The sequence below is a fragment of the Falco biarmicus genome, chromosome 7 (assembly GCF_023638135.1).
Source record: "Falco biarmicus isolate bFalBia1 chromosome 7, bFalBia1.pri, whole genome shotgun sequence".
Lineage (NCBI taxonomy): Eukaryota > Metazoa > Chordata > Aves > Falconiformes > Falconidae > Falco > Falco biarmicus.
This window is the reverse complement of record NC_079294.1, coordinates 10,093,023-10,104,867: the sequence shown is the minus strand read 5'-3', so window position 1 is coordinate 10,104,867 and position 11,845 is coordinate 10,093,023. Positions and strand designations below refer to the sequence as shown.

General features: G+C 42.4%; 1 protein-coding gene across 1 annotated transcript; it reads left to right on the top strand.

The window, feature by feature from the left end:
* Positions 1-822: 822 nt before the first annotated feature.
* On the top strand, positions 823-11,384 carry PNN (pinin, desmosome associated protein). The gene is made up of 9 exons (XM_056345998.1): positions 823-1,037; positions 1,402-1,473; positions 2,335-2,403; positions 3,566-3,638; positions 3,723-3,817; positions 5,793-5,868; positions 7,579-7,734; positions 7,817-7,955; positions 8,999-11,384. The coding sequence occupies exons 1-9, from the start codon at positions 925-927 to the stop codon at positions 10,285-10,287; spliced, it is 2,082 nt and encodes a 693-aa protein (XP_056201973.1). The 5' UTR covers positions 823-924; the 3' UTR covers positions 10,288-11,384.
* The last annotated feature ends 461 nt before the right edge of the window (positions 11,385-11,845 follow it).

The following is an 11,845-nucleotide window of genomic DNA, read 5'->3' as shown; positions in this document are numbered from 1 at the left end:
AATAATACGGTATTCTAGGCTACACCCCCGGCCCGCCTCGCTGGGGACACTGCGGAGGAGCGGTGGGTTTTGCGGCTTCCAGAACGTGACTCGTCCCGCCGCCTGCCATGTCCCGCCGCCCTCAAGCGGCGGCGCCCGCGGGCCCAGCCCAGCCTGTGCGCAGGAACGGCCCCGGCTGCCTGCGGGGGACCTGCGCAGTTGGCGTCCTCACCACCCCCAGGCGTCAAGAATAACGGCCGCTAACGGAGTTTTAGCAGCCGCTAAATGGCGAGGCCCGAACCGCCGCGACACCGGGTAACTGGCGGGAGGGCAGAGACCCAGCGGGGCCACCGCCCAGCCACGGCCTGCACGCCACGGCGCAGAGCGCCGGCCCTCAACAACATCCCCGCCTATTGGCTCGCCGGACACGGCGGCCTCTAGAGTGAAGCGGTGATTGGCCCCTGCCTGAGCCGACTGCGTGCGGGCTCATCAGCCCCGCAGAAAGCCGGAAAGTAGGACGCGTTCCGGGTGGGCGGGGATAAACGTCCTCGAAGTGGCTTTCTGATTGGGCTGCGGGAAAAAGGCGCATGAGATCTCGTTAGCTCGGAGTGATTGTCACTCCGGAGGCCCCTTTGGTGATTCGTGGAGTCGGCAGGGGAGCCTTCCGCTAATTGGTCTTTCGGGATGCCAATCTGCCTTTGGGCTCTGTGATTGGTCAACGGCTTCGGCGGTCCTTTCCCGTGGGGCGTGCCCTTTCCTCTTTTGCCCGATTATTGGCGGTCGGAGGGGGCTGTTGAAGAGCCATTGGTTGTGCCGGGCCGGCCCGCGGCTGCTGGAGCGCGGTGCCGCCAGGCGGGACGCGTGGGCGGGGCCTCTCCCCCTCCCGCTCCTCGTTACCCAGCAGTGCCTTGCGCTGGGCCCCGGCTAGGCCGCGCGGCAGGCGGGATGGCGGTGGCGGTGCGCGCGCTGCAGGAGCAGCTGGAGAAAGCCAAGGAGAGCCTCAAGCACGTGGACGAGAACATCCGCAAGCTCACCGGGCGGGACCCCAACGATGTGAGGTGAGGCGGGGGGGGGGCCGCCGGCGGGAGCAGCGGGCCACCGGGGGGACGAGGGGGGGGGGATGAGGAAGGGCCGGGGCGGGGGGGGGGGTGGCGGCGCGCCCCGCGCTGTTGTCCCGGTGTGAGGGGGGGTGCTGCGTGGTGGGGCCAAGGGGCGGGCGGCGGGGAGCTGTCTGCAGGCCGCCGCGCCCTTCGCCGGGCCGTCCCCGCTGCCCTGGCGCAGCGCTGGGAGGGGGGGGGGGCAGGGCCGTGGGGTGGGGGAGGGGATGGTCGTGGCAGCGGGTACCTCCGGCCGGGCTTCCTGCAACGGCGGGGGTGGGGGGGTGGGGCAGGCACCGCTAATAGCGCCCGCTGTCTCTTGCAGGCCCCCTCAAAACAGACTGTTAGCCATCACAGGCCCTGGTGGAGGTAGAGGGCGCGGGAGCTTACTGCTGAGGTAAGGGGCTGCGGGACAGCGGGGCTTCTCCCACCCTTTGCCCCAGCATCGGGCTGCGCTCCTTCCGCTGCGGGGGTTGTGTTCCCCGGCTGATCCCGCTGCTTATTGTACTGCTGTTCCAGTAAGTCTGCGCTGAAGCTGAGCTACAGGGCACTTGGGGTTTTATGTCACCGTCTCAAATTTAAAGGATTTTCTTATTCTGAGTTATAACAAATTTAAACCGGTGGTTTTCCCTAACTCTGTCAACTATGTGCCTGAAAAACAAGGGGGAAGCATCAAAGTTAAGGGAGGTGTAATGTGGTGCCTAGGCCCTGTCTCTTTGAAATTGTTCAAAATCGGTCTCTCAGTAACTAAGACACTGGTACCTATTCCAGGAAGAATAGAAAGAGTCAAAGTCGACGGAAATTTTCAAGCACATGTAACTAAAGCCACCAGTGCTTCATTGTGAGTCATCATGTCATCGCCCCCCTCCCCCCTGCCCCGTAGAATGAAAAGGCCAATTTTTGTTCAGTGGTTCTTAATGGAGTATGTGGTGGATTTTTTGTTGAATCTCAGTATTTAACTGCTGGCTAAGGTTTAATACATATTGAAAATTATTGCAAATGTGAACATAATGGGGCTCCTTGGTTTAGTGCAGCTGCTTAATTAAATAAGTGCAGAAATTCATGTTTAGGTTAATTGTTCCATAAGCAGTACATTTAAATGCTTTATTGCAGTACTTACAGTAAATGAAGATAGGGCTGAGTAACATTTATTGTTACACTGTGACTACAAAGCCAAAATTCAGTTTGATTGTGCAGGCTTAAGGTAGACCTGGGGTTAGCCTAACTTGTTCTGAGATCACAAGTGTTTTCTTTTTAGGCGTGGATTCTCGGATAGTGGAGGAGGACCCCCAGCCAAACAGAGGGATCTTGAAGGGGCAGCCAGTAGGTAGGTGCAAAAACTGCTGCAGACAACTTGCTTTATCAGAGTGAGAATTTATAATGGTAAATTTAAAATACTTAGGTTCAATAACTGTTAATATCTGATGATTTTCACAGTCTTCTTCAGAGATTACGTATTCAAGGCTTCTTAGAAATATATTTGGATGGTGGCAATTGACTGTGGTGAAATTTTTTTTGTACCTTATAGTAATATAAAGATTGTAGCAGTAATATAAAGATTGTAGCAATAATGTAAAGATACAGCAGTACAAAGATTCTTGGCATTTTCTGTTGGTGTACAGTCTGCTGTATTATAATCTGCTTAGTAGCCCAGATTTGTTTTACAGTAGACACAAATTGAATTATGACTGAGATCTCCTGTTCAATAAATCAAATTTGTATAGCGTGACAATAGACTCTGATTTTGAGCTTCCACATCTGGATGCAGGTCTGTCAGATGTGACTGACTATAGTGAGCTTCACTCTGTGGTCACTTAGGTGCAATGGTAGTTCTCAACTAAAGCAAGGCTTGCTTTTGAATTTTTGAGTTAATGCAAAATTAAGACTGTGAAACAGCTTTGCCAGGAGTAAAGTGCTGTGCCACAAAGCTGAGAGTGAAAGCTGAAGAAAAATTTAATTCCCTGCTTAGTAGTTTAAAGCCTCAGTTCATCCAAGTTCTCAGGTCTGAAGTTCTCTGCCCCTCCTCACCTGTTTTCTAGGTATTTGGCTAGGTAACTTAAATAGCAGTTCCCATTTGAAAAATCATACCACCCTTTATATCATGATGCATTAAAATCTGTCTAGTGATCCTCTATACCAGTAGCCATTTCAGAGATTTGGAAAAAGAGAATTCAAACATTAAAAGCAAGAATTAAATTCCAAAGATATTCCAAAAATTCAAATGTGGTAGTAATGTGGGCTCTTTACTATGCAAGTGGTATTAAATCTTAAAACTGTCTTTTCTCACTGATTTTTGTTGTTGTTTTTTTACTAACAGTAGGTTCTGTCTGTAAAACGCTACTTACTGGTCATTGGAACAGTGGGGAGTTGTTCAACAGCTAGAATTGTGGATTCTTCTGCACTAGATATGCTGACTTGTATTTTTCCCGTGTTAGAACAGATGATGTCCTAAATATATGTTCTCTAGTGACCTCTAATGCTTTCCTCAGGCTGGGTGGCGAACGTCGGACAAGAAGAGAATCACGCCAAGAAAGCGACGCAGAGGATGATGATATTAAAAAGGTAATACATGATAAATGGAGCTGTGCAGGAGGAAACTTCCTTATCTGGAACATGAACAAAGTAGTTTGTTTTAATTTGTTGCAGCCAGCGTTGCCATCTTCTGTTGTTGCTACCTCCAAAGAGCGAACACGTCGAGACCTTATACAAGATCAAAATATGGACGAGAAAGGAAAACAAAGGTATGCAGAAGTGTCTTTTAAGCACTAATGTGGTACTTCTGAGTGCCAGTATAGGAAGTAGCTTTAGATTTAAAAAGCATTATACGCATGCTATCACGTGTCAAAGGTGATGCCGAAGAAGTACCGTAATGGTATAAAATAGATTTCTAAAAATACTCTCAAAACACTTAACATGATGTGAAAAATGCAGTGTTACTGCTGTAAACTGACGGGTTCTACTTCTCAGGCCACCTACAGGAACAGGTTTGCTAGTGCTGTTGTAATTGATCGTCTTTGAGTAAGACAGAAATATATATAGCTTCTCTGGTTACTGAACATTTTGGACCATTACAACTGTCTTGGCACTTCATTTATTTTATTGGTTGAAGGAGGCTTTTGGGTGTGAGTTTCCTGCTTCCCCCCCTTTTGTTTTTTTTAAACATTAAATTTTAGTTCCATCATGTGGTTCTTTTCTCTTATTACATTCAGACTTGTTAATGTGTGTACAATCTGACCTTTCTTTTGGCGGCTTCTTTTCAGAGATGACCTGTGTATATCTCCTTTTTCCTGTATTCTATTTGTGTCAGGGTAGCCCATAGAAATTCTTGCTGAAATGCAGTTCTATGGGGAAGAGGTATTGGAAATGCAAATTTGCAACTCTGTCCAACCTCTTGGACTCCATCCACTTCAGCCTGCAGCTCACCTGGTGCACTAATAACCCATACATCAAATAAATAGAAGAATGAGAGCTGGGATAAGGAACTATAGAGAGCTTCTCTGATAAGGACCGCAGATCAGTTAGCACAGAAAAGGCACTTCACTCGCTTCTTTTACAGTTACAAGACTACTGTTGCTTCCATCACCAGTTTCCCACTGCTTTCCTCACAGAAAGACTTCCAAAATTCTTAGTGGACTTAAGGCACTAAAAGTTTGTTTCCTCAGAATTGTAGTTATACTGTTTTCCATCAGTAGTCTTCTGGGGAGATGAGGTGAGAAAACTAGTATTGATCTCTGTATGACTGGTGGTGGAACGAGACTATTTTAAGAGGACAGCATCTATTGAACCCTTGCTCACTGTCTTCTGGGATGTCATTCGTATACAAATACACTTTGAATAATCTCTAGCTCCCAATTCTTCGTTTATTCCTGCTTCTGCTCCTTAATATACAAGTACCTTTACCTTTCCATGTCAGGTTTGTGTCACCATAGTGTAGTGGTACCGAGTTAACAGAGTAGTGTTTCCTTTTTCTCTTAATTGGGTGAAAGTTCAAGGCGAATAAGGGAGTCTGCCTTTTGCTGTAAAGCCTTGATTTAGGATAAAATGGAAAGAAAGAAAAAGTGAAATTCAATAAATTAGTTCTTGTTCAGAAGAAGGGAATTACTTGAAGAATTTGACTTTATTTAGGTTTTCTCAAAATGATGCTTAATTGGATGAGAGCAGTTCTGGTTTCATGCCACAGTGCAGCATCTCATTGTAGAAGATACCGTCAGGCAAACTGTGACAGATGAGCTTTCAGTCCCCTGTGGTTCCATTTCTCCTTAATCCTCTGGGTGGGTGGGGGGGTACATTTTTCAGAAAGCCCAATGACCTTCCAGTTCACTGCTTTATTGACAGCTCACACTGTATTGACTCAACTTTTTCTTCAGTACTTTCTGCTTTTGGATGTTTGGGTTTTTTTGTTTTTTTTTTTTACTATTTCCTTAGTGTCATTATTTCCAGATGTAAAATGCACAGGCTTCCAATTTTTCCATGCTAACTGTGCTGTGTTACGGATAAGAGCTGTGTCTTGCTCTTCAGGAAAATATGATATGATACGTGTAAATTATATCCTTGACTACTGTTGGCACAGCCAATACGTGTTCTATCGCTATGGCCTTTAGCAATACTCGAGCCTTTAAAAATAAACACTGAGGTGGAAGGTTTCTCTGATGGTTTATGCAAATAAAAATCTTGGTACTTGAACTGAATCTTAAACTTCTTTTTGTTTTTATCCAGGAATCGACGTATATTTGGCTTGTTGATGGGCACTCTTCAGAAATTTAAACAGGAGTCCACGGTTGCTACTGAGAGGGTACTTATTTTGGTTTTATCAGACTGTAAACAATAAAGTAAAGCTGTGTGGTTAAGCTGATTCAAATAGGAATAAAAATTCTCCACAGCGTAGGTTGCAGGTGCAATGGATTAGTAAGAGTGCATGTAGGTTTTTGTTTCGTTTGGTTTAGTGGAATTGGAATGGGAGGCAGGAAGGGGACTCCCAACAGTTCCATGACTCTAAAGCACTGTTTATGACCATTGCAGAAGTGAAAAGGCGATGTTTTGTTGGTTGTGGGCTTTTTTTTATTGCTATACATTTTTAAAACATATAAAATACAAAATAGATCCTTTTTTCTTGTTTACATTATTTGGGGATCATTTCAAAGTAAATGGAATTTAATCAGATAACTATTCAGCAGGTCATAGGTTACTTCCGTAAATAATAGTGATTCAGTGTTGCTAAAGCAGTGCCCACCCTGATGCGTTCCAGATTTTTAAAATTATAACCAAGTATACAGAAATGTGTGGTTGTATTGTGCTGTCTGACTACGAATGGCTTTTCCCTCCCTGTATAGATAACAAGAATTCCTGTTTTTAAGAGGAGATGTGGTTGTACTGAAGTGAAGGCTTTGCATAGCTTAGTGGTAGCTTCAAAAAACTTATATATAGGATGGTGGTAACTTTATTCCTAGTACTCCTTTTAAATTGTGCGGGGTATGCTCTTTGTTTACTGTTGCCCTAAATGGGTAATTCAGTTAATGCTAATAACCTTTAGCTCAAAAACACTGTTTGAAAGTTCTACTTTCAGCAGTCTGGTGGAAACAGAAACCAAGTCTTTAAACTTAAAATCTTTTCTGTGTAGTGTTAGCATAGCTGGCTTGCAGTGTTGATATTGATTACTTTCAGATCCTGTATTTAGATATTCTGCTGTTTAACTTCTCATGTAGGTCATGAGAAAGGACCAAAGTTCTTTGCTGCCTGGCTGCCTTTAGAACAAGAAACTATTGATTAGGATGCTTTAGTAACATGGAGTCCTTGTCTAATCTGTAGTAGTATGTGTTTGCATCAAGAGACTTCGAGGAGTTACTGCTCTTTGCAGCATTTTTCTGAAAATTTGTGTAGGCATTGTTCTTTTCTTACTTAAGAACTTGCTATAAATCAAAGTAGAGGCCTGAAGAGTTTTATGACGCAGCTATTTTGTTGTCCAGGCACTAAAATGTACTTTTTTTTTTTATTAGACAGCTGTTGTACAATCTGAGCATATGGCTGTCTAGGACATAGAAACAGGACATTCCTGGATTGTAGTAATATATCTAATTAGCAATGAATATACTGGAAGTATTCACAATGTAAATTTTGTTGGTCACAAACACCAGTCTGCAGTCCTTCATTTGTTTCTGGGGGAGTTGACTTTGTTTTCCTCAGTGGAATAACAGAAATTTATTTTTTTTTATGCTGTTGGGGAAAAAACTTGTTGAAGCTTGTCTTGAAAATTAAAATCAAAACTGAATGACAGAAAAGCAGGTAGAAATCCACAGGGGCCCACAATTTTATAGTTCAACCACAAAAAATTAGGTGCCAGCCAGCAATGACTCTCTTCTATTACCTGTAATCTAGGAAATATTTCTTAGTGTGTTCTTAGGATTGTCTTTAATGGTATAAATAATTCAAAAATTTAAGTGAACCAAACTAGAACACTTTCTTGATTTAGAAAGAAATATTTAAGATAAATCTTTATTTATTTTAGCAAAAGAGACGACAAGAAATTGAACAAAAACTTGAAGTGCAGGCAGAGGAAGAAAGAAAGCAAGTTGAAAATGAAAGGCGAGAACTGTTTGAGGAAAGACGTGCTAAACAGACGGAGCTGCGGTTACTGGAGCAAAAGGTTGAGCTTGCTCAGTTGGTGAGTTTTAATTTTGCTCTTCATCTTTTTCTTGTTTAAACTATTCTGCTGTATCTTAGGGTTATTTTCTTTCATTACTCAGCAAGAAGAATGGAATGAACATAATGCTAAAATAATTAAATACATAAGAACAAAGACGAAACCCCACTTATTCTACATACCTGGCAGAATGTGTCCTGCTACGCAGAAGCTGATGGAAGAGTCACAGAAAAAGATGAATGGTAAGTGGTCTTTTTGATACTAGAGCCCTTGTTCTTGCCTCCCTTTGTTTGCTGTACAGATTTCTTTTTAAGTGTCTTTGCTTAAATACATGATTTTCATGGTTAGAACAAAATGTATGTTCTTGCATGGGTGTTCATCATAAGTGAACATTACTCTTTCAGTGACTTATTTTTATGTTGGATGTGCTTTGGTTCTCTTACAAGAAGTCAAAAGAGGTCTATACATAATTTGAGGTATGTGTTTAAAACATAGTCCTTAACATTAGCTTTAGTTACCAGACGTATGCCAGTGCAGCAGCTTAGTTTTTGAAAAGGCAGATTCTATGGATTGAAGACCCAAGGAAATGCAGGTTTTTACAAGGGATTTGAGAAGCATTTTCTTAAGCACAGCACTAGAACTTTATGATGACTTCTTTTTTTTCACCTTAATGTGTGTTCATTTCTGTTTCGCAGGATGACTATATTTTTCTTTTGGAAAACAATGTAAAATACTCCGGTTGATGGTAGACCTACTGTTCTTTCTTTATTGAAATGAGAATGTGTTGGGTTTTTTTTTCTTAAGGAACTCTTCTACATTGTGTGGGGTTGGGGGATAAGAGAAACTAGCTCACCTGTCTGAATAGCTTATGTTATTTAAGCTTTCTTAATACCTAACGAGCTTTTTGCTGATCCTTACTGTCTTTTGTTTACCTTAGGTAGTATAACCTTGTTAATATATAAATACCAGGAAATTAAGGTATTATATTGATATACTGTTGGTTGGATTGATTTTGATGAAGTCAAAACCTCTTTTTGTTAGCTTAGATTTAGGGCTTTACTGTTCTGATACTCAGCTGAGCTGACTATCCCCTTTGCTTTGTTTTCTTAAGGTAACTAGCAGTCTTTTCCATTATGCATGAATGGCTTGCTACTTCAGAATGAATAAGGATGCAGTATTTATAAGTTAAAACAGTTTGATAACTTACTAGTTCATAGTTAAGGGGAAAATAGACTTCAGTGTCTGTAGATTATCTGAAACTATTATTTATGCATTTATTCCCCAGCACTCTTTGAAAGCAGGCGAAATGAATTTGCAGAGCAGATTAACAAAATGGAGGCCAGGCCCAGAAGACAATCTGTGAAGGAAAAAGAACAGAAGGAAGAACAGAATGAAGAAAAGAAGGAAGAACAGAACAAGGAGCAGGAAGAGGGTAAGGTGGCTCAGCAGGTGGAAGAGATGGAGACAGGTAATCAGCACAATGATGTAGAAATGGAGGAGGTAGGGGAGGAAAAGGGAAAAACAGGTTCAGGGCATAGTGATGCAGAGAAAGAACAGGAAGAGGATGAACAGAAACATGAAATGGAGATTAAAGTAGAAGAGACTACCGAGGTGAGGGAGAATGACAAGCAACAGGATGGTCAGCATGAAGAGGTCACAGCTGTAAAAGAGGAAAGTGAAAATGTTCAGCCACTGGATAATGAGCAGGATGTGGCTGAAATGAATGAGGCAGATAGCGTAGACCCTATAGAAAATGAAAATGGCAAAGAAGTGGAACCAGAAACAGAGTGTGATGCTCAGCCAGAAAAAGTGTGCAGTGTTCCTTCTCCCGAGAAGGAGAAAGGTATCAAACCAGACATTGAAGCTGAACCTGAAGAAAAACAGGAGAAGGCACCTGAAGCTCAGCCAGAACCTGCGGCTGAGGCTCTATCTCGGCTGCAGTCTGTGCCACTGCCACAGTCACCTCAGTTGTCTCAGTCCACTCAGGATACAGAGCCCCAGACAGACAAGGATGAAAATGCTGTGGTGTCTGTAAAGGTGGTTGAGGCACAGACTGAGCAGAGTCAGACACCAAGTGCAGAAACTAAGAGTAAGACTAGGAGTAGAAGCAGGGGTAGGGCAGGGAACAAAACTGGTAAGAGTCATAGCCATAGTAGCAGCAGCAGTAGTAGCAGTAGTACTTCAAGCAGTACTAGTAGCGGAAGTAGTTCCAGCACTGGCAGCAGTAGCAGTCGGAGTAGTTCCACCACCAGCAGCACTACAAGTGGAACTACTAGCAGGGACAGTAGTAGCAGTAGCTCTAGCAGTAGTGAAAGTAGAAGTCGAAGCCGAGGAAGAGGGCATAACAGAGATAGAAAACGCAGAAGGAGCACAGACAGGAAGCGAAGGGATGCTTCAGGAGTAGATAGAAGTCACAAGTCCTCAAAAGGTGGGAGTAGAGATGCCAAAAGCTCAAAGGATAAAAGTTCAAGATCTGACAGAAAGAGGTCTATATCAGAAAGTAGTCGGTCAGGCAAGAGAACTTCACGGAGTGAAAGAGACCGTAAATCAGACAGGAAAGACAAAAGGCGTTAACAGAAGAGACCAAGCTTCTTTAGCCTAATCTTTGCAGCAGAAGATTATTTGAGTGAAAGGATTCCTTGTAAGGAGGAGAAGGCTGCCTTAAGAATTGCATGCTGTAAAAAATCTTTTGGAAAAATGCAGACTGTTTACCAGGCGTTCTTGTACTTTTTACATAATTTTGTAAAAGGTTACTTACCAAAATTATGTGAAGTTCCTGAAAATGTAAAAATAAAAGATTAACACTCCTTTGCATCTTTTTTTAAATACCCTGTACTCATTAAGATCCTCTGTATATTTTAATAGGTAAACCTTTAAGTAGGCGTGATCACTTCTTCTGTATCATACGTATTTTTTTTTAGAAATAAATGTGCATTTTAAATAAATTGTTTGAGATGTCCTGTTGACAATTAAATTCCTCTTATAGATCATATGTAGGGAGGCAGTGTTGCAGGAAATGTGAAATTTTGCTTTTCCTCTCTATTCCTTGTAAGAATGGGAATCTTAAGACCCAGAAAAGGGAGTAGTCTCCAGTGCTGGGTAGGAAGGGAAAGTAATTGATTTGAATCTATAATTCCTTGTTTTCTTCTGTAATCACAAGCTCTTACTCAATTCTATCTTCCAGTTTTATAAAACTTTTTCCTATCCCTAGGCAAGCAATGATTAAATAGGAATGTTAACACTGGCCAAGACAGTTCAAGTCAGTCTGGAATACCACTCTTACCTGCCTTCTGCGGGTGCTTTGGTAGTATTAACATCTGTGTTCTGGAGACAGTTAATCTGTTCAATGATGTTCCTTGCTTTGATGGCCAGTGGAGAAAGACTTCAGCTTGCTTCTCTACCAGGATTCTTTTTATTTTAGTAGCAGACTAATCTTTGATCCCTTCATACCACTAGGGATAATTAAATAGCAGTGTTGGAGTTACCTGGGACTACCTAATACTAATGTTGTGTGCGTGCAAGAATGCTTTCTGAATGTATTTAATACAACTTAAAGTGGTATGGTGTTATCTATGAAGGTGAATTCTGTTTTTATATAATTTTGTATGGAAAACAATAACATCTGTCGCTCTGTTCTGTACATGTGCAAATAAATGTGGCTTTGTAGACTACTCTCTCGATGCCTATGATGTTTTCTATAACACAGGTGTATTACCTTAGCCTTTCTACCTTTAAAGCATGAATCATAATTGCAGGTGACTGTACCTCAGAAGCTCTGTATCCAATGTTGTTCTTACAGGCTTTAATTAATGCCTATTAACTGAATCTGAAACACTGCTGTAATCTGTGTCGTTTTGGCAGGAAGAGAATTGTCATATCTCATAAGCCAAATCATAGACCAGGAAGTCCTAGAAATATTTTTGGAATGGAAGTGACATGTGAGCTTATTTTAGTGTATGAAATGCCATATGTACCCTTTTTTTTTTCTGGAACAGAAAGCAGACTTTTGCAAAGTTCTAGTTCAGGAGTGTATTGATTTGGGGGATTTTCATCTGAACGCAAGAGCAGTGACAGACTTCTGTGTTCTGAAGTGCTGAACTTCCTGTCTTACAGAAATGTATGTCTGGCAAGG

Bases quoted from the DNA above. Each gene is read 5' to 3' on its own strand.
- PNN (XM_056345998.1), top strand. From the start codon at position 925: ATGGCGGTGGCGGTGCGCGCGCTGCAGGAGCAGCTGGAGAAAGCCAAG. The intron at 3,639-3,722 runs GTAATACATGAT...AATTTGTTGCAG, and splicing joins AGGATGATGATATTAAAAAG to CCAGCGTTGCCATCTTCTGT. The intron at 5,869-7,578 runs GTACTTATTTTG...TATTTATTTTAG, and splicing joins CCACGGTTGCTACTGAGAGG to CAAAAGAGACGACAAGAAAT.